This window comes from Entelurus aequoreus, linkage group LG12, assembly GCF_033978785.1.
Source record: "Entelurus aequoreus isolate RoL-2023_Sb linkage group LG12, RoL_Eaeq_v1.1, whole genome shotgun sequence".
Classification (NCBI taxonomy): domain Eukaryota; kingdom Metazoa; phylum Chordata; class Actinopteri; order Syngnathiformes; family Syngnathidae; genus Entelurus; species Entelurus aequoreus.
This window is the reverse complement of record NC_084742.1, coordinates 27838385-27861682: the sequence shown is the minus strand read 5'-3', so window position 1 is coordinate 27861682 and position 23298 is coordinate 27838385. Positions and strand designations below refer to the sequence as shown.

General features: G+C 43.0%; 1 protein-coding gene and 1 long non-coding RNA gene across 2 annotated transcripts in view; one reads left to right on the top strand and one right to left on the bottom strand.

The window, feature by feature from the left end:
• Nucleotides 1-23298, bottom strand: part of LOC133662769 (uncharacterized) — a 147724-nt gene that overhangs the window by 71769 nt on the left and 52657 nt on the right. The gene's annotated exons all lie outside the window — the stretch shown is intronic.
• LOC133662768 (E3 SUMO-protein ligase ZBED1-like) lies at nt 13649-15446 on the top strand. Its single transcript, XM_062066904.1, has 2 exons — nt 13649-14063; nt 14623-15446. Exons 1-2 carry the CDS (start codon nt 13678-13680, stop codon nt 15275-15277), a joined length of 1041 nt encoding a protein of 346 aa, XP_061922888.1. The 5' UTR covers nt 13649-13677; the 3' UTR covers nt 15278-15446.

Below are 23298 nucleotides of genomic sequence, written 5' to 3'. Positions count from 1 at the left end.
TGAGGCACGCTGCACAGGAGCGGATGAGTCCCTCCAGGTCTCGATCGATGGCGGGCCACCACACTGTGTCACGGCACCTTTGCTTGGCTTTGACTATGCCAAGGTGACCCTGGTGTGCCATCTGTAAGACACACCCTCTGAGGGCTACTGGGATAACAGCGCAGTGTCCCCGGGCGATGCAGGCCTCACCCCAGCATGACAGTTCGTTCTTCACACGGGAATACGGCTCTAGCTCAGGTGGGACACGGGAAGGCCAACCGTGTCTGATGTAGTCACGCAGCATGGTGAAGACAGGCTCGGCTGCTGAGGCCGTCTCCAAATCACGAAGGGAGACAGTGTCCTTCAATGGTGAGTGGACCAGGTGGACCACGTCTTCTTCGTCCTCCGGGGAGACAGCGGGGCCCTGGGTGGTGGCAGGACGGGACAGGTAGTCTGCCACCACGTTATTCCTGCCAGGGGTGAATTGTAGCTGAAAGTCATACTGCTGCAGACGGTCTGACCATCTGTGAAGACGGAGGGGCCTGTGCCCCACACCAGAGGTAGACATCAGGGTCGTCAGGGCCTGGTGGTCCGTCCGTAAAGTAAAGGACCTTCCGTATAAGTAGAGATGCCAACGCTCACATGCCCATATACAGGCGAGTGCCTCCCGTTCGCCCACTGAATATTTCTGCTCAGTGGGGCTGAGCGCCCGAGAGGCAAACGCTACCGGTCTCTCTACGCCATCATGGATCTGTGACAGAACGGCACCTAGAGCCACTGCGGAAGCATCACAGGTCACGAATGTGGGGCTGTCCAGTTGGAAGTGCGCCAGGATCGGAGACGTGGTGAGGAGCCGCTTCAACTCGTCGAAACCAACCTGGCACTTGGGAGTCCAAGACCATGGTGTCTCCTGCCTGAGCAGCATCCTGAGCGGGGCCGTAATGGAGGAGTACTGAGGCAGGAACCGCATGTAGTAGGCTGTCATTCCCAAAAATGATGCCACCTGGGAGGCCGTCGCAGGAGTGGGGACGTCGATGATGGCATCCACGTTCGACTGGAGAGGCGAGATGCCGTCGGCGGAGACACGGAACCCAACAAAGTCTATGGCGGGTGCAGCGAAAACACACTTCTCTGTGTTCAGCGTGGCATGGTGGCGCTTGAGTGCGGTGAAAACCTGTTCCAGGCGGGCATCGTGTGTGGCAGCATCTGGCCCATGCACCACAATATCATCCAGATACACCACAGTCCCAGTGCAGCTAGCGAGGATTGTGGACATGATTTTCTGGAAACAACTCGGCGCTGAATTGAGCCCAAAAGGCATCCTCGTGTAGCGGTACAGGCCAGTGTGGGTGATAAACGCTGTCAAGTCCCTACTCTCCTTATGTAAAGGGACTTGTAAATAGCCCTGGCGCAAGTCCAATTTACTGAAAACTCGGGAGCCGTGGAAGTGTGTAGTGAGTTCCTCCGTCGTAGGAAGAGGATATTTGTCAGGCACCACTGCCTTGTTCACTTGGCGGAGGTCGACGCAGACTCTCAGTCCGCCCGACTTCTTCTTGGCGATGACAATGTTGGACACCCATGGGGAAGCGTCGATGGGCTCTATGATTCCACCAGCCTGGAGGCGTTGAAGCTCCTGCGTAACACCGTCCCGCAAAGCCAGGGGAACACGGCGAAGGGGCTGGACCACGGGAGGCACGCTGTGGTCCAGGAGTGGCTTGTGTGTAAATGAGCTGAGGCAGCCCAGGCCGTTAAACAGCTCCGGCTGGTCGTGTTGCCTCGGAGACGCTACGTGTAGAATCCGCATACCGCTGTTGTCCTGCAGGGTAAAACCCAGGCTAGTGAAGAGGTCGAGGCCCATGATGTTCTCGCCGCGGCGCGTGATGTGGAACGGGAAACGGTCCACAGCTGTAGAGGTGTAGCGAACCGGGAGGTAGAGAAGGCCGACGACATCGATTTTGCTGCGGCCGTAGCCACAGAGGGTAGTGGACGGGGGCTGTAGCTGTCTGTTCGGGAAGAGCAGGTTGCAGGTGTCGACATTCAGTAGTGACACTTTGGCCCCAGTGTCGAGGAGGAGAGGGACACAGCAGTCATCCAGGTAAACAGGGCACCTCGAGAAAGTCGCTGAGTGGGGGCCTACAGTGCGCACAGGCACCGCCGGGTCATGTGACTGTGCATCAGGGTAATCGGCCGGAGCGGACCGGCACCACCTGGCAAAGTGGTTAGGCTTCTGACAACGGCGACAAGTTTGGCCCCTAGCAGGGCAGTCCTGGGCCCTTGTTGCATGGCGGTTGGAGCCACAATTCCCACACCGTCTCTGTTGACGTGTTGGCTGGGGACGCGCTACCTGTATAGCAGCATCAGGGTCTGAGGTTGATAGCTGTTGCACTGACTGTTCAATAACAGGGGTAGGCCTATGAGGCTTATTTTCCGCAATTTTGGCCGCACATTCAGTAGCCGATTCCACTTGTATTGCGATTATTAGTGCGTCATCAAGTGTCAAAGTTGCATCCTTGAGTAACAACTCCTCCTGCACTCTGGGATTAGACGTTTTCTCAATGAGCTGGTCTCGAATGAGTTCATCAGTGAGGTTGCCGAAATTACAGTTCTGTGATAGGGCTCTTAAATCTGCTACATACTGCCTGGCAGACTCACCCGGGCGCTGACATCTTCGTCTGAACTCCAACCGGCGGAGTAGGATATTCTGTGATTTTACAAAATGTCCGCTCAAAGCTGTTATGACTGCATCATAAGTGTCCAGCGTACCGCTGAGAGAATTGAAAATTCTGTTCCCCTCCGCTCCAAGCAGGTGTAGGAGAATGGCGCGCTTCCTCGCGCTAGTGGCATTGTCCAAACCTGTGGCCAAAAGATACGTCTCAAAAGACGATTTCCACTGATTCCAGGGAATGACAGGATCGCCCGGGAGGGGTAGAAACGGGTCCGGAGGTGGCAGGGAGAATATAGGTGTGTCAGCCATCCTCGTTCGCCAAATGTTATGTTCAAATAACAGACACAACAGCCTCGCTCAACTTCACAACAGCACTCTCCTTTATTTCAGTAACTTCCTCAAAAGGCCCAGCCCAACTACGGTGGCTTCAAGGTATCAAAAGGCACAACGTAAATAGCCTGAGTAAGACAGTAGAACACATTACCAATAGGCATTCAAGTATAAGAACAGTATTTAAGATTAACTTGAATGAACACAACATAAACGTGTGCATTTATTAAAGATGAAATGACAGCCATCTTCCCAGTGCCATTACTTGACATGCTGCTCCATATCATCAATCACTGCCAAAATGTGCACGTTTTCTTCAGGCAGTCAACTTCATAAATCTCATTAAAACAGCATAGAAGAAAAGTTCCAGCATCATCACCTTGCCCAATGCAGATTCTTGATTCATCACTGAATATGACTTTCATTCAGTCATCTAAAATCAATAATAAGTGGCCAAAATATGACCTTTATTATTAATCTAAGTATGATTGTTAATCTGTAAAGATCCCCTTTACTTCTTAGCATAAAGTAGAGATTAGCTGTTACACATAAGATTATCATTAGTGGATCACAGTGACGTGCGGTGAGGTTCATGGCTGGTGAGGCACTGACTTCATCACAGTCAGATTTACAAACATATGAACCCTAAAGAGTATCTTATTCACCATTTGATTGGCAGCAGTTAACGGGTTATGTTTAAAAGCTCATACCAGCATTCTTCCCTGCTTGGCACTCAACATCAAGGGTTGGATTGGGGGTTAAATCACCAAAAATTATTCCCGGGCGCGGCGCCGCTGCTGCCCACTGCTCCCCTCACATCCCAGGGGGTGAACAAGGGGATGGGTCAAATGCAGAGGACAAATTTCACCACACCTAGTGTGTGTGTGACAATCATTGGTACTTTAACTTAACTTTAACTTTACACATACAAACTGTAGCGCACAAAAAAGCATATTTAATAAAAAAAACTTTATTATGGTCATACCTTTACTTATAAGTGCGGGAACAGTGGTGTTCGTGTTGGAGGAGTTGTGAATGAATGAAATATGAAACCCGTGCTGCAGTCTGCAGGTGTACCTAATGTTGTGTCCCTGCAGTCGTTCACAGCTCCTCCGGCGCGAGCATTGTTGTTTTTGCCCTTTTTGGCTTCTTGTTAAGTGACTTTTTTTAGGTGGATTCGGTCTTGCACGTGGAGGGTTTGGGTGTGGGCTTTGGTTGGTGTGGCGCTCCCGTCAGGGGGTGCATTCTGCGGCGGGGTGCATTAACCGGCACCAGGAGGCGGGATTACTACGAGCCTCACACAGTGCGTCTTTGCAGCAGTTTTATGATTGCTCAGCACAAGAAATACTTACACACATACAGTTGTTGACAAAATACACTGTACATTATATACCTCAGCTAACTAAACTATGGAAATGTATAACATAATTCATATAGCAATACGGTCTCACTGCACAGCAGGCCAGCAGTTAGCCAAGTCATTGCGCAATCCATGTTGAGGCACAACTGAGTGACGTGCCTCAACTGGCTGCTGATCACAGCAAGTCTCTTCTCAGTATTTGAACGGCAAATGTGAAAATTCAGCGATTTTGAATAAAAATCTAAAACTGGTGAAGTTAAATGGAAAATAACTTTATAGTATAATCACTGGATACATATAACAATTAAAATTTTTTTTTTTCTTTTTACATTTTTTTTCTTTCCATGATGGCAGGTGAGGCCCCGGTGACCGCACGTCACTGGTGGATCATCATATTACATCATCATTATTAAAAATATATCCTTAATATTAGTGCATCTCTTGGGCGTTAAGTCTCCCCCAGTCTATAAAAACTAGAGACGCCTCTGTTTATAACTTTAATCAAGGGCCTTTGAACGCACCACAGTTATGTGCATCCATCCATCCATTTTCTACCGCTTATTCCCTTTGGGGTCGCGGGGGGCGCTGGAGCCTATCTCAGCTACAATCGGGCGGAAGGCGGGGTACACCCTGGACAAGTCGCCACCTCATCGCAGGGCCAACACAGATAGACAGACAACATTCACACTCACATTCACACACTAGGGTCAATTTAGTGTTGCCAATCAACCTATCCCCAGGTGCATGTCTTTGAAGTGAAGTGAAAAGTAACTCAGTTACTAACTCAGTTACTTACACCAAAAAGTAATGCGTTACTGTGAAAAGTAACTATTTAGTTACTTCTTTTTTTCTTCTTCTTTTTTTTTTAAAGCTCCCATTAATGCCCTTTTAGCCTTCATTTCAGTACTGTTATTGCACTGGAGAATAATACAATCTGTTGATCAACTTGACATGCATTTTTATTTTCATTTTAACATAATTAATGAAAAACAGTGAAACATAAAAAGGCATTTCTCCTTTCTTTAAACTTGGACCAATGACCATTAATAAAAAACAAGTTAAAGTGCAACATAAGAAGGCACATCATCTTCCTTGAAACATAGATAGTGAAATAAAGCCTGACATCTGGAGTGATGCTGCTGTCTTCCACACTTGGAGTCATGGATGGTAGAATCCTTGTTTTCAGTGGCAGGATCATTGACACAGATGGTGAAGTTTCAGTGCTCAGTAGAGATGTAACACTTTTGAGGGGTTGAAACACCTGGAGGACCTCCTCTGCCACTCTCACATCATCATCAGACAGGTTGATGATGTCTTCGACATTTGTCTGCAGGGTGTTGTGGGTCAATGCAGAGTATATAGCTGCCTGCTGCTCCAACATATCATAAGTGGAGTTCCACCTCCTTATGACATCATGTATGAGCTTTATGAGTAGGCAGCTTTAGCATTTCTTGCTTTGTCTTAAGCACATGAGCAGCTGTTGTGCTTTGGTGGAAGTAGGTAACCTCCTTCCTGATCTCTCCCAAGGAGGCGATCCATCCTATTGACTGAGATGTGATGCCAAATTCACTACTTGCACTACCTGTGGTCCCAGTCCTGCCTCATTCACTGCAATTATTTGATTTTTGGCATTACACGTGACTTGGACATTTTTATCCTCCATTCCTCCACTGCTTCTGTCAGTACCTGCGCAAGGTGACTCTCGTACAGGGGGCGTGTCTTCTCATCTGCCAGTCTGCTGTGATGAAGTGAGCGCTTATCGTCACATAGTTTACCTGGACGTGCACCAGTCTGTCGTGAGCGCAACAGATGATGCTCTGGATAGTTCATCCACAACTTTTTTCTTCTCCTGCTCATAAAGATCTGGCACAATCTTATCGCTGAAGTGGTTGCGCGACGGGATGTCGTAACGTGGCTCAAGCACGTTCAGTACGTGTTTAAAAGCCTCGTCTTGCACAACGGAGTCTGCACCTATAAACCACCGATTAAATGGCGCGGGGCGTTCAAGCTCCTCCGTTACTCCGCTCGCCATGACCACGCTGTGTGTGGACTGAACGTGCATGCGAACAACCTTTTTGTTTTGTTTCATATATCAAACCGCGGATCACGTGTGTGCCGAACCGAAGACACGCACCCCCCCCCCACACCCACAGCCACACCCAGACACACACCTCTTTTTTTCTCTCCGGCGTGTGACAGAGGAAGATTCAGAAGAAAGACACCGCAGCGCTTCTGTTTCTAGCCGATACTACATAAAAAATAACGTAAAGTAACGCAGTAGCGCATCATGTAGTAACGGTAACTGAGTTACTGAATTTAAAAAAATAACGCGTTAGATTACTAGTTACTGGCGAAACTAACGGCGTTACAGTAACGCGTTACAAAGTCCCAACACTGATAGTGGGTGTAGGCAATCTTAGACATTTTAAATTGGATTGAAGCAACTTTTTTATTGAACGTTTATGGCTCTATTAATTTTATCTTAAAAATGTATGAGGTTGTTTTTTAAAAATTACATAATTAAATGACATACTTTTTTTTTTTTTTTTTACAAAAGGCTCAGTTTGGCCCCAGGTACAGCATTCCCACGGACCCCTGCTTCGACCTACGTCGTTAGAGGTAAAGAAGAATAACAAGACTTCCACAAAATTTCTCAAATCTAATCAGTCCGAGGTGTGCCAATCAGCTGTTTGCCTCCACAAACTTCCCCGCCAGCGGTCTTGGCCCACAAAACCTGCCTGGTGTGCGACCCTGGTCACGCAAGATCAAGACCCTCCCAACCTTGATTGGCCACCATAGACTTTATATGTGTGTGTGAGTGCGTGCGTGTGTGTGTGTGTGTGTGTCCACCCATCTGTTCCAATGGAGGTGTCATGTGACACATCACCCCTTGACCCCGCACTCATCCCACAGAGAATATGCTGTACTACCATGGCCACCAGTGTATTAGCTCCCATATGTTTAGATCTAGTAATTATGGGTATGCCCACTACCCCCTACTTCTCCAGATGGGGTGCCAAGGTCACCTCTGACCCCTACCGCAGCGCGCATGCGACGGACGGGGCTGTCGAGCTATTGTAGGCTGACAGGCATGTCACCCGCACACGCGACCGTTGATTATCGAGGCGGCAACACACACCTGAGCTTTCTAATGACACTGCCAATCACAAACACACAAGACGGCTGCTGCATGTCTTTGCTGCTGTTGTGGTCACAAAAAGGCTAGTTAATGACACAAAAATGATCATCCCTCGTCTAACACTGTTAATTGGTTCCGGACAAAACCATGATAAACACATTTCCGCGAAGAAGGAATCATTAATTATAAATCAAATATTTTCATAGCTGGAGCATAAAAAAGCTCTTCTAATTAATTTTTTCAATATTATGAGAGCCCTCTCGACATAAAATAACACCCTTTTAGTCACCTTTACACGCTTTTAATCCAGTATAGTAATATTGCTTGATGCTGAGCTAATTAGCAACCACGATACTAAACAGCGCTTTCTGGCAGGTTTGGTCTCATCAAGTGGCCAATACTACTGTAGCATTCATAAGGTTGGTCATTTTTAGTTTATTTAGCCTTTTCTATGCTTAAAACGACTTAATTTATGACAAAAAAAGTGTAGCATATGCTTTAAAAAAAACATGTTTTAAAAATCTGCGATAGGGTGTAGTGCGATGTGGCGAGAGATTAGTTTACTTCTACTAATAATGGTAATATTAGTAATAATTATATAAATCAAAGTAAGGGAAGTATTTAAGTATACTAATATAGGACTAGGGCTGGGCGATATATCGAATATACTCGATATATTGCGGGTTTGTCTCGTAGAAAATGACTACGTAATATTCGAGTATACGTTCTCACCCAGTTGCTTTTAGCTGCGGGCCTTACATTTCAGGCGTTTCTAACTCTTTCTTGTCTCTCCTTCTCACAGAGACATAAAACAAGCGCACCTTCTTACATACGTCACATACTGTCGCACGTGCAACGTCATACGCTCTTGCGGCACAGAGAGGTAGCGGCATGGGTAATGTTAGTTGTGATGCTAGCGGAGAGAAGGTGCGAGTGGTAATACGAGAGAAAGAAGGTGCAAATCTGGTAAAAAATGAAGGAAGAATTAATTCCCAAGAAAAACAGCAGGGTGTCCATCGTCTGGCGGTGGTTTGGCTTCAAGCGGGAAGATGTCGAACAGACAACTGTAATATGTCAAGTATGCGGCAAAAGCGTTGCTACAAAAAGTAGTAGCACTGCTAATTTGTAGCATCATTTGAAAAGTCACCCGCTAGAGAATGTTCAGTGCCACACCCACAAAATGCCGAAGCAACAATTTCCAGATCCACACCGGATGAAAAACATAGTCAACAACAGAAGGAGATAACATCCGCAGTAACCTACCACATAGCGAAGGACATACACTATTTGATTTCCTATTATGCAGCTAATTTTTATTTCACAGTTATTGAAATATCTTGTGTGACATCATCTACAAAAGTGCACTTTATTTGTCTTAAACTATTGTAGTGGCGTTCTGTACAAAAAGTGCACTTTAATTTAGTGTTGTTTTGATATGTCATCTTAGTGACATCATGCACAAAAGTGCACTAATAGCTTGTTTTAAAATGTCTCTGACAATCTTGCACTTTCTGTTTTGTAATTTACATGAATGTTTGTGCCACTGCTTAATAACTGTTTAATAAATACAGTTTTGGTAAGTTGACTTAGTTGTGATTTCCCTCTCTGCATGAAAGTTTGAAATGAGCATATTTTAATGCAGTATAAACAAGAATGTTTTAATGTAGACACATAGAATCATCATACTGCTGTGATTATATGCATCAAGTGTTAATTCAAGGCTATATCGATATATATATTGTGTATCATGACACGGCCTAAAAATATCGAGATATTAATAAAAGGCCAAATTGATATAGGACAATTACAGTATGTAGTGCATGCTGTTTTACACTGTCATAGCGGGCGGTCCCCACATCTCTGGTCCCCTCCAAGGTTTCTCATTGTGCGCATTGCCTTGAGTTTTTCCTTGCCCTTATGTGGGATCTGAGCCGAGGATGTCGTTGTGGCTTGTGCAGCCCTTTGAGACACTCCTGATTAAGGGCTATATAAATAAACTTTGATTGATTGATTATTGGGTTGTGAGTATGACTTTTCCCCCTCAGTGCGATGATTGCTTTCTTCCAGTGTGATACAAGCGCTGCAGCTAACAGCAACATGGCGTCAAATGCAGAAATGCAGGGACGACATCTATCAGCGTATTACTCAGATTGGAATTGTACGCAGCAAATTTCTTTAAGGCAGAAGTATTAATAGGGCGTAAAGAAAAAAAAGTTAATTTCTTTGGAAATGTCAGCCAGGGTTGAAGAGGTCACTTTGCCTGCGTGACAAAAAATATGCTGTGTGACTTTTTCAGTCGTCACGTCTGCCAAGACCGCCTCATTAGCTGTGATGCTTCCAGATATACGCGCATAATGCGAGCAAACATCCCGACAACAACCGCAACACTTTTAGGAGTGTTTTGCATGTCTCACAAAAGACTGACTCACAGGGTGCGGGGGGGGGGGGGGGGGCTTTCTATTTTTGCAAGCCGCAGGTTAGAAAATAAAGTTTTAAAGCAAAGAGCACAGGCAAGCAGAGAGGGGAAAAAATGTAAATGATAACTCAAACGCTCTCTGCCATCTGCAATTCATATCCTTTGGGAAAATGAGCATATGTGGCAGAGGAATAAGTGAGGAGAATGCATTTGTGGCTTTGAAAAGGTCAAATGTTGACTGGGAAGCGTCGTCCAAATGAGGCCCCCGAGGCCGCGTTTTTGAAGCTGGTGTTTCAAATGAGAACAGTGACTCGCACAAGTGCTTACGCTTCCAAGGTTACACCCCTTGCAAAAAGGGCACGCTGTAGCCCTAAATCACACATGCAGTCATATGCAAAGGTATGTATTTTGCATGAGGAGGTGCGTGACATGAACCAACAGTGTCAGTGCTGCTGCAGACATTGACATGTCAGTATTGACATGCGGCTCGATGCACAGAGACAGCTGACAAATTGGAGGAAATGAGCACGGAAGTGCAGGGAGGAGAGCTTTTAATGACATGGAAGACTTTTGTGCACCGACTTCATCAAATCACAAAACTTAATCTCATAAGAACTTTGCGGAAAAAAAATTATAAGCATATTTCAACTTCACTTTTCAGACTTTTTAACTTTTTTTTTTGTTTAACTTTAGATTACTTTTTCGAGTGCTGTCAGTGCTACACAAGTGTTGCTTAAAGGCCTACTGAAACCCACTACTACCGACCACGCAGTCTGATAGTTTATATATCAATGATGAAATCTTAACATTATAACACATGCCAATACGGCCGGGTTAACTTATAAAGTGACATTTTAAATTTGCCGCTAAACTTCCGGTTCGAAACGCCTCTGAGGATGACGTATGCGCGTGACGTACACGGGTATGCCTTCCACATTGAAGCCAATACGAAAAAGCTCTGTTTTCATTTCATAATTCCACAGTATTCTGGACATCTGTGTTCGTGAATCTGTTGCAATCATGTTCATTGCATTATGGAGAAGGAAGCTGAGCAAGCAAAGAAGAAAGTTGTCGGTGCGAAATGGACGTATTTTTCGAACGTAGTCAGCAACAACAGTACACAGCCGGCGCTTCTTTGTTTACATTCCCGAAAGATGCAGTCAAGATGGAAGAACTCGGATAACAGAGACTCTAACCAGGAGGACTTTTGACTTCGATACACAGACGCCTGTAGAGAACCGGGACAACACAGACTCTTACCAGGATTACTTTGATTTGGATGACAAAGACGCAGACGTGCTACTGTGAGTATGCAGCTTTGGCTTCTAAACATTTGATCGCTTGACCGTATGTGCGCAACTTTTTTTTGCGTATGTACGTAACTTTTTTCAAATATATAAGCTTTATGAACCTTGGGTTAGGTGAACGGTCTTTTGGGCTGAGTGATTGTGTGTGTTGACCAGGTGTTTGAATTGTATTGGCGTGTTCTATGGAGCTAGGAGCTAGCAGAGGAGCTAGGAGCTAGCGTAACAAACACGCAGGTGTTTTTATGCAGGATTAATTTGTGGCATATTAAATATAAGCCTGGTTGTGTTGTGGCTAATAGAGTATATATATGTCTTGTGTTTATTTACTGTTGTAGTCATTCCCAGCTGAATATCAGGTCACCCCCGGCTCTCACAGCATCTTCCCTATCTGAATAGCTTCAACTCCCCACTAGTCCTTCACTTGCACTTTACTCATCCACAAATCTTTCATCCTCGCTCAAATTAATGGGGAAATTGTCGCTTTCTCGGTCCGAATCGCTCTCACTTCATGCGGCCATCATTGTAAACAATAGGGAACTTTGCGTATATGTTCAACTGACTACGTCACGCTACTTCCGGTAGGGGCAAGCCTTTTTTTTTATCAGATACCAAAAGTTGCAATCTTTATCGTCGTTGTTCTATACTAAATCCTGTCAGCAAAAATATGGCAATATCGCGAAATGATCAAGTATGACACATAGAATAGATCTGCTATCCCCGTTTAAATAAAAAAAATTCATTTCAGTAGGCCTTTAACTTACTGTATCTGTGGTACTTGTGTTGACAATATTGCCGTGGATACTCCACCAGTGTGTGTTTGTCGTCCTCTGCTTGTTGTCGATGTGCTAGTAGTGACTGCCTCAAAACCTGTTTTGCTTTTTAATGGTATTAAAACTTTTGCAGCGATAAGAGAACGAGGCCTCACTCACACTGCGGTCAGTTCCGATTTTTTTGCTCATATGTGACCTGTGTCGGATTTTTTCATGTCAGTGTGAACAGTGCAAATTCGAATTTTTCATATCCGACCCAGGCCTTTTTCTTATGTGGATATGAATAGGATATACACTATATTGCCAAAAGTATTTGGCCACCTGCCTTGAAGTCATACTTGCCAACCTTGAGACCTCCAAATTCGGTAGATTTGAGGGGAGGTGTGCGGGGTCGGGGTGGGCGGGGTTAAGGGGGAGGGGTATATTTATAGCTAGAATTCACAAAAATTCAAGTATTTCTTATATATATATATATATAAATAAAATAAATACTTGACTTTCTGTGAATTCTAGCTATATATAAATATGTATTTTATTATATACATATACCGGTACATATAAATAAAATAAATACTTGAATTTCAGTGTTCATTTATTTACACATTTACACACATGGCACTCCTCTCTATTCATTGTTGTGTTTGAAAGTGCAATGCTTTGCAGCCAGTAGCACAGCCTTTGAAGGAGCATAAGTATGGGCAGTGTAATATTCTGGGTTGGAGTCAATAACCAGGCGAGGTGATGAAGTTACGTCTCTTTACTTCATACTTCAGAACCATATATATATATATATATATATATATATATATATATATATATATATATATATATATATATATATATATATATATATATATATATATATATATATATATATATTAGGGCTGTCAAAATTATCGCGTTAACGGCGTTAATTAATTTTTGGAATTAATTACGTTAAATTTTTTAACGTAATTAACGCATGCGCAGAATCCCTCCACCCATACTTCCCATAATTCCTCCCGACACTGAACGGAGCAGCAACATGGAGCAAGACGAACAGGTTGGCCCTCTGGAGGGATTTAAGTTTAAGAAGAACAAAGATGGAACAATAAATAAACAGACAGTCATTTGTACGCACTGCAACAGAGAGTTTCAGTTTCACCGAACCTGTTCAAGCCTTAAATACCATCTCAACGCTAAACATGCATTTGTGGGGGCTTCCAGTGCTACACCTGGCTTGCGTCAGACAACCCTGAGTGAACGCAGACCAGTAAGCAAGTCCAACTCGGATAAATTAACTAACACAATTGCCAAATGGGTCGCAAAGGACTGTAGACCGATTTGCATTGTTGAAGATAAGGGCTTCGCTGATGTTTTGAAAGTGGCGTCCCTCGATACATCCTACAAGCCACCATGCAGAGGCACAATAATGAAAAGTATCCACGCACTCTATGAAACAGAAAAGGGGAAAAAAGAGGCGGCTTTAGCTCAAGCGGAATATGTCGCCCTGACAGGAGACCACTGGACGTCAGTGAGTAACACAAATTACTTGGGAGTAACTGCACATTTAATAACTAAAGCATGGGAATTGCAGTCCTTTGCGCTAACTATAATGAAAACGGAAGAACGCCACTTTGCAGAGGCATGTGCAGAACAGTTTCAAACTGTGGCATGCAAGTGGGAAATTGAAAGAAAAGTTACAACCATTGGGACTGACAGTGCACGCAATATGATTGCTGCGGCTCGTATTCTACCATACGAGCATATGCCCTGTATCGCGCACGTCATACAGAGAAGCATCACTGTGAGTCTCGCTGACAGCGGATTTGTTCCTGCATTAGCCAAGTGTCGCAAGATTGTGGGACATTTTAAACACAGCCCGGCAAACTTAACGGAGCTGAATGCAGAGCAGGTGAAACTCGGACAGCAGCAGGAGCCACTGATCCAAGACGTTCCAACGCGGTGGAATTCCACACTTGAAATGGTCAAACGCATCATCCCCAATCAAGCAGCAATAAAAGCAACCCTGGATCAACAGCAGCATAATCTCGTCATGCTGACGCCAGCAGAATGGGATAAACTCCAGAGACTGGAGACCCTTCTAGAGCCCTGCCGGTAAGCCTTCCATCATATAATGTGGAAATTCATTGTAGGCTGAAATTAAATTATTAAACCAAACGTTAATCTACTATTAAATGTAACAACTTGCATTCAAGTAATTTACTTGAGTCTTTCTCCTTCTCTCTCTCTCTCTCTCTCTCTCTGTGTGTGTGTGTGTGTGTGTGTGTGTGTGTGTCTGTGTGTGTCTGTCTCTGTGTGTGTGTGTGTCTGTCTGTGTGTGTCTGTCTGTGTGTGTGTGTGTGTGTGTCTGTCTGTCTGTGTCTGTCTGTCTGTGTGTGTGTGTGTGTGTATCTGTCTGTGTGTGTGTGTGTGTGTCTGTCTGTGGCTGTGTGTGTGTGTGTGTGTGTGTATCTGTCTGTCTGTGTGTGTGTGTGTGTGTGTGTGTGTCTGTCTGTCTCTGTGTGTGTGTGTGTGTGTGTGTGTGTGTGTGTGTGTGTGTGTATCTGTCTCTGTGTCTGTGTGTGTGTGTGTGTGTGTGTGTGTGTGTGTGTGTGTATCTGTCTCTGTGTCTCTCTCTGTGTGTGTGTGTGTGTGTGTGTGTTTTCCACTGCAGGTATGTGACTCAGATCCTGGGTGGGGAGGCCTACGTCTCCTGCTCAGTGGTACTACCTGCCCTCTGCCACTTACACCGTGTAATGGAAACTTCTGATGAGGACCCTGCATACATGATTAGATTTAAGACCAAATTCAAAGACGACCTAGGCTCCCGCCAAGAACACACCAACAATGCATGGCTCAAGATTGCAACCGCACTGGACCCACGTTTTAAGGACTTGAAAAGTGTGCCCAAGGCAGACAGAGAGGAGGTGTGGACCAAACTTGGAGGCCTTCTGCGTGAATCACCTGGAAGACCTTCACACACTACTGAAGATGGGCCACCCAAGAAGAAAATGAACCTTCTTCTACAGCTGGGCTCAGATTCAGAATCAGATGAAGAGGTACAGCCTGACAGAGCCTTACACAGGTACAGAGCAGAGCCCACCATTGAAATGACGGACTGTCCCTTGCAGTGGTGGTCATCTCATGCAGGAGCCCATGACAAGCTGGCTCCGTTGGCTCGGAAATATCTAGCCACTCCTGCATCCTCAGTTCCCTGTGAAAGACTCTTCTCACTTGCCGGTCACATTGTGCAAAAGAAGCGGTCAGCTTTACTCTCAGAAAATGTGGACAAATTGGTTTGCCTCAGTAACTGGCTAAAGGATGAATAGAGAAGCGGGCCACATGTAATTGTGTAGGCCATGTTCTTTTGGTTTGATAAAAAAGAGAAATCTCTTTGTTTTTCCTTTGTTGAAGAGAAATGGCCAAGATGGCTAGTGTGTTACAGAAGGAGACACCATCCTATTTTGTTTTACTATTTCAGTTTCATTTAAATAAGAGACGCCATCCTATTTTGTTTTCCTATTTTGACGAGGAAATGTCATTGTAAAAAACAGGATGTTATTAAAATAAACATGCATACATATGTTAAATGCACATGTCTTCTGTCATTTATCTTTCAATTCCCACAAAAATATACAGTTAATGGCATATTTTGGACATAGTTCGAATGGTGATTAATCATGATTAATTAATTTTTAAGCTGTGATTAATCTGATTAAAAATTTTAATCATTTGACAGCCCTAATATATATGCTTTGGAGCCCCTGCCTCGAAAGAAAACAATGTTTGCCTTGGTGCCCTTCTAACTTGCCTTGGTGCCAATATGAGCACTTCTTTAAGGCAACACTTGCCTTGACCTTCAAAAGGCATGTATATATATATATATATATATATATATATATATATATATATATATATATATATATATATATATATATATATATATATATATATATATATATATATATATATATATATATATATATATATATATCCAGCTTCCTCGCTACCCCGAGAGGGACAAGCAGTAGAAAATTGATGGATGGATGTTACATACGTGAGTTGAAAAATAAAGCTAACGTAGATCTACGATGATATAGATTATATACATACATTATATTACTTTAATTTATTTTCACGCAAAAAAACACACATTTTTAGTGTGTGGTGGCTTCTATTTTTGTAGTAGTGGTAGCGACTTTCTTGTTCATTTACAAAATCCGGTTGACTTCCTTTGTTTTTACTTTATCGAACTGCGCATGCAAGTGACGTTGTGGACACATTGGAGCCTGTGCGCGTTATACTAGAGTCTGATAAAGATCATATTTTCCATGCTGCTGTTGCCCTGAAAATGTTTTTTTATATAAAATACTGTCTGTTCTTTTCATTTTTTGTTTGTTTGATATTCATTGTAAAGTTCAGCTGTTTTTTCAGTGGGGCCCTGGCTCCACTGCAAGCATGAATTAATAAAATCAAGTCAAGTCAATAATCTAAACAGACCGCTAGAAAAAAATCTGATTTCGCAAAAATCCACTTTGGCCTGCAGTGTAAACATAGTCTTATTTATCTACAGTAGTGATTCTCAAACTTGAATATGCATTACACTAGTTCTGCACGGGCTCCATCTAGTGGTACGCCAAATAATCACTTTTTCCTATATTCAACCACAGCGTTTCTGTTCAAACTTTGTGTAATGTTACAGTGGCCAAAATATTAAGTATGCTTGATAAATAAAACCTCTGCTTTGTTTGTAATGAATACTTAGGGCTACCACACGACTGTATTTTAATGTTGGTCATTTGGTGGTACATGGAGAGCTACGTTTTGTCTGAGGTGGTACTTGGTGGAAAACGTTTGAGAACCACTGATCTACAGAATGTCATTCGACGGTGCAGGTGTACCTAATGAAGTGGACAATCCAAACTATAACACGTGTTTAAAATGACATGAAATACAAATCTAACTGATCTTCAAAGGGAGCTATTTGTGTGTGCAAGAACCACAGATCCCTGATGATTACTCCTTTAAAATTTGCCGCTCATGGTCATGTTTGACACACCAAACAAAATGCTTTACAAGATGTAATCAGAGGATCCCAACATAATGTAAACCATCACAGATTAATGATTTCACAGCTAAAAATGCTTATCGGCGTTCCACTCATCTCCAAGTGACATCATCATGTGACACCATTCATAAGCTCAGTCAGATCTTGTTTGTTTTATATAAAACACATCTGGACTCCATGCCTTTTAATTTCACTCCAATTTAATCCCCGAGATTACCTTCAGAGAGCAGCAAAAGCTAACCTTTGCGTGCCTTTTGCCAAAAACCCAGACAGGAAATTCCGCGCAGCACCGAGGAATCCTACAGGGAAATGGACATTAATGAGAAGCAGAACCACAGGAGGCCATTATCAGCTCACATCTTTGGTAAAAACATTTTTAAAAAAGGAATGTTTGATGTCTCCAGATAAGGGCCGTGACAAATGTTAACACAGGAAACTTGCTTGAGGATTACAAAGCCCCTTGAAGTGATGAATTCCGAAGCTAAATAGGGAGCGGCTTCTGGTTGAATGCGGCGATAATTTTTATTCACAGCCATAATTAACCTTTTTTTTCACAGGCGGGCGCTTAATGACTGCAATTTCTAATCCGGCAATCAAACGCCTTTGGTGGTGCGAGCAGATTGCCACCTGAGAGACAATCACTGCTTCTTTGGGGCTGATTGGAGGAATGTGACACAACACGGAGGACAAGGCTGCATGTACTGCTCTTCTCTTTCTACGCCGTCTGAATGTTTGATTAAAGCAGGCTCTGGGCTTGTGGCGCTCCCCGCTGTGCAAGTCTGGATGACCTCAGCCACATGTGTCTCAACTCAATCCCCGATTGGCTGACAGCGCAAGGCATCGATTCCATCGGGCATGCTTGTGCACGTCGCTTTAAAAGCAGACACGTGTAAAGCCATGACGAGTGTGTCACCAATTAATTAGCAGCTGACATATAAACGTTAAGGACACGACCCCTGGAGGTGTGCATGTATGGAGTACACAGAGAGTTAACACAATGAAATATTGAGTGTGAGCACTTGGAGTTTGTCAATTGGGGGCCACGGGAAGTTCATTAGCCCGTCATGGCCTTTGTGACTCATTTTCAAACATTTTACAATAGCCTTAATTGCAGTTTGAGTAACATTGGCCATTTTAACTTTTGCAAAACATTTTGGTACTGTTGGGATATATTATATTGGGATATAATATAGATAACACTAAATTGTCCCTAGTGTGTGAATGTGAGTGTGAATGTTGTCTGTCTATCTGTGGTGGCCCTGCGATGAGGTGGCGACTTGTCCAGGGTGTACCCTGCCTTCCGCCCGTGTGCAGCTGAGATAGGTTCCAGCACCCCCCGCGACCCCGAAAGGGACAAGCGGTAGAAAATGGATGGATAATATAGATAATGAAGGATGACGTGATTAAGAAATGTTTAGTACATATATGCTTAGAATGGGTCATGCAACTAATCATATCTTCTAAGTTCCAGTTAAAAGTGCGTCCAAGTTCAAGCACAGGCACATTCAGTCTTCATTCATTCATTCTTGGTACTGTTGATGTGGCGTATTCGCCGAGGTCTGAAGGACAACACCAGATATGAAATCAAATTCCAGGAAGGAGAAGGCAGACACCTGGAAGCAGACACCTCATTGCATATTCATACAATGTGATATATATTGTAAGAGGCCATGGGGGAGGGCGCCTCTGGAAAGCCCCGTGTAAGTCGCTGTATTGAATGCTACTAGGGACAGATCGCGCTCAGACAAATTGTATTAGAATTGTATCCAATAGGGAATAAATACTTCGGTTTTTAAGTTTATTAGGGATCCGATAATGGCTTTTTTGCCGATATCCGATATTCCGATATTGTCCAACTCTTAATTACCGATAACGATATCAACCGATACCGATATATACAGTCGTGGAATTTACACATTATTATGCCTAATTTGGACAACCAGGATCAATACTGCAACCAAAATTGTTCAATCTCTATATAAATGACATTTGTAAAGTTACAAAAGATTTAAAAAGTTAGTGTTATTCGCAGATGCTGAAACTGTGTTTTTGTCCAGGAGAAAACACACAGAAGCTAATACAACCATTAACAGAAGTAATTAATAAATTAAAGAAAAGGTTTGACAAAAACAGACTACCGGTATACTTGAATCTCAGTATGGTGAAGATAAGGTCCTTTTTTTTAAAAAAATCATTAAATAAAATAAGATAAATAAATTAAAAACATTTTCTTGAATAAAAAAGAAAGTAAAACAATATAAAAACAGTTACATAGAAACTAGTAATTAATGAAAATAAGTAAAATTAACTGTTAAAGGTTAGTACTATTAGTGGACCAGCAGCACGCACAATCATGTGTGCTTACGGACTGTATCCCTTGCAGACTGTATTGATATATATTGATATATAATGTAGGAACCAGAATATTAATAACAGAAAGAAACAACCCTTTTGTGTGAATGAGTGTGAATGAGTGTAAATGGGGGAGGGAGGTTTTTTGGGTTGGTGCACTAATTGTAAGTGTATCTTGTGTTTTTTATGTTGATTTAATTAAAAAAAAAACAAAAAAAAAACAAAAAAACGATACCGATAATTTAAAAAACGATACCGATAATTTCCGATATTACATTCTAAAGCGTTTATCTCTAAAGTTTATACATCGTGTCCTCTTTAAACATCTTCTGGCTCCAGAATAAACGAATATGACGACAGTACCGATCATCCATGAGTGAGCTCAGTCAATACCAATAACAATACCGATCACATGTATCAAAAGTATTTTTTACTTTTTTATTTTTTTTGTTACGGGTCAAACACCTTCTGCCTCTCACTCTGCTGTGCCCACGGGCATTCCTCTCCTGCGCTGAGGCGCGACTGCACTCACTCAACAATCAACACACCTGACGCTGATGAGACCCTGCCTTCATAATCCAGCGTGTCCTGCGTTCCAGTGCCAGAACGTAGCTACTAGTACCAGTACAGTAAGCCTTACACATCTCTATCTCCCTTGTCTATGTGCTTCCTCACTCTTTGTGTTTTCCCTCCTTTGTGCTCATCGTGTCTTGTCCTGTGTCGTCATCCAGCAGCCCCTCGTCATTACCTGGTTTCGAGCTGCGTGTCTCGTCTTCCCGGATCCCATCTGGACTTCCTGCTGCCTTACAGGATCTCGACCTCACGCCTGCCCCCGGACAACGACGCCTCGCTCCAGCCCCTGACCACCTGCCTGTCCCCGGACCTCCGAGCCTGCCTTTCCCCTTTTGGATTTCCGCATCGATCTCAACACGCACCTTCAACACCACCCGGTAACACTCTTCATATAATCGCCTCATCCAGTCAGACGATATATATTTGGATCGATCACATACTCCATCCTTATGTATTAATAAACACGCTGCAAGCTAAACAACGTTCCTGCCTCCGTGCCGTCTCATTCTCCACTGTATCGTTACACTATTGACAGTTAAACAATATTAACACAATATTTTAACTAGTTCCTTATTCTCTGTCATTGCATACATCCATCCATCCATCCATCCATTCTCTACCGCTTGTCCCGTTCGGGGTCGCGGGGGGTGCTGGAGCCTATGTCAGCTGCTTCGGGTGGAAGGCGGGGTACACCCTGGACAAGTCGTCATTGCATACAATAAAAGAGAATTGCCACTTGTTGTCACTTCCTGTCGACGGGGAAAAGGGCACAAAGTAAAAGGCTCCACTTTTGCTACCGAAGTTTTAGATACATTTTAAGCTTTTTTGACCACTGATTGTGATCATAGTTATAGGAGTTAGCTGGCATCTTTAAAAAGCCCTTTCTCCGGTGAGTTGCACAGATTTGCTAAAAAAAAAAAGCGATTTAGAAAAACCGTTAGCCTTCAGTGGCTTTGTGGTTAGAGTGTCCGTCCTGAGATCAGTAGGTAGTGAGTTCAAACCCTGGCCTAGTCATACCAATGACTATACAAATGGAACCCATTACCTCCCTGTTTGGCACTCAGAATCAATTGGAATTGGGGGTTAAATCACCAACATGATTCCTGAGCACGGCCACCGCTGCTGCTCACTGCTCCCCTCACCTCCCAGGAGGTGGAACAAGAGGGTGGGTTAAATGCAGAGGGTAATTTCACCACACCTAGTGTGTGTGTGACTATCAGTGGTACTTTAATTTTAACTTAAGCCATCAGCCCCCACCGCAAGTCAAAGCGGCCGCCTAGCAACCAGAAGCTACACTGGAATTGTACGGCGATACTTTGAAGTAGTTTAAAAGTGTTTCTGATCACACAGAGTGATCTCAGTTGGCGGGCTGACAGCTCCAGTTGATCTCTGAACGGCGCAAGGTACAAATTTGTTGAAATATACAAGTTAAAAAAGCTGCAAGTCTCTAAAGAGGCAACTGCAGTAGCAGGATGCTAATGCTAAGATGTCAAACGCTAAAAAAAAAAACTAAAATCCCAGAACTTTTGGTGTCATTTGGTTCAGGTGAGTCTGTGAATAGCGGACATGAAGGGAAGCAAGCTACAAAAAAATAGATGACTTGAGAGCAAACTTGGAAAGAGCAAGATTAGAGGCGGAAAGAGCAAGATTAGAACATAAAGACGATATAAGAAGTCTGCAGGAAAATATACAAAGTCTGCAAACCCAGAATAACACACGAAAAGGGAATCTGAAGATCTCAAGGAGATGGTGGTGAATCTCTTAAAAAAGCAAACTGAAATGCGTCAAGAGGTGAAGTTTCTCCAAGAGGAAATGATTGCATTGAGGCAAGATACCATCATGTTGAGGAATATCAAAGATGAAATAGATCAGGATAAAGGAATGAATGATATCATTGTGACAGGGCACCAAATTAAACCAAGCTGTGGATAATGGTGGTGAACCTGATGAAATGGATGTTGCCTCAGCAGAACAGCAAGTGGTCAACTTTCTGCAATCAAAGGAAATTAAAGTCAACATGAATACATCAAAACACGCATCGCACTGAATGGAATAAACGCCAACACCACTCCGTCATCTTCGTGAAACTCGTCAACAGGAAATCTAAAATGGCATTGCTGAAACAGAAAGAAGCTAAAGGGTACAATGGTGTACATGACTGCGCACCTCACCAAATGTAACGCTGAAATCGCCAAGAAAGCACGCGACTTAAGGAAGCAGGGAACAATTCAGGGATTTTGGAGCGCCATCTGTAAAATCTACATCAAACTGGATGGCTGTCCAGAAGCAAGAATACTTGTTGTCTATGACTTCAAGGACCTGGACAAATATTAAAGTTGACACTTCAACGACGACGACGATAAAGGAGTCTGACTGAAAACAAACACCTACATTCAACACCAACACTACTATGTTCCAAAGGACCACTAAACAAGAAGACCTAGATTCAGGAGCACATCCACCTACACTTATATAGGTTATTGAAACAACATTAAAGATTGCTGAACAAGAAATTATGGAACTAAAAAACTTCTACAACAAAGACCATAAAAGACAGGATTTGGAGAATGACAGATCCACATACAATGTTTTTCTCCCACATCGGTAACAATTGTTGTTATTGTACACATGAACAAGATAGTAGCAACATTAAATGTGATAACAAATTGTCAATTATTCATTTCCCACAGGAAAGGATTTGAACTAAATTACATCAACAGAACCAACAAAAACGGAGGAGGAGTAGCGCTATACGTGATGATGAACCTGAGCTACAAAGTGGTAAAACACATTTAATTTGCTATTGATAATATCTTAGAATGCTTAAGACTTGAAATGCAGTATGTTATGAAAAAAACTAAATACTTATCAGCTGTATAAATAGAACACCTAAGTCAAGTGTTGAAACGTTTGAAGACTCGATCAAGGCAAATTTTACTGACATAAGTCAAAAATGAATGTTCTTATGCGGTGACTTCAACATTTACCGATTGAACCCCAATAAGCAAAAGTCCATAGATGACTTAATTGATACAATGTACAGCATTCTTTAAGATGTCAATAAACTTCTCAATCAATCAATCAAAGCCTTAGTTTATATCCTGAAATCACAAAGCCAAGCAGAATCACAGGACACTGTGCCCCGCTTATTGATTATATTTTTAGCAATGATTTTGGAAAATAATACAACACATCGTCTGCTTATAACCATCAGTGATCATCTGCCAGTTTTCACAATCAATGACAGAAACTACAAAAAGACACTATGAAGACTATGCAGAGAAGAGTATGATTGCTTTTAAATACTGTCAAAGCGCTTTGAGTACCTTGAAGGTAGAAAAGCGCTATACAAGTATT

Excerpts from the sequence above, each read along its gene's own strand:
- LOC133662768 (XM_062066904.1), top strand. The coding sequence starts at position 13,678 with ATGATTGCTGCGGCTCGTATTCTACCATACGAGCATATGCCCTGTATC. Across the intron at positions 14,064-14,622 it reads ACCCTTCTAGAGCCCTGCCG|GTATGTGACTCAGATCCTGG; the intron begins GTAAGCCTTCCA and ends TTTCCACTGCAG.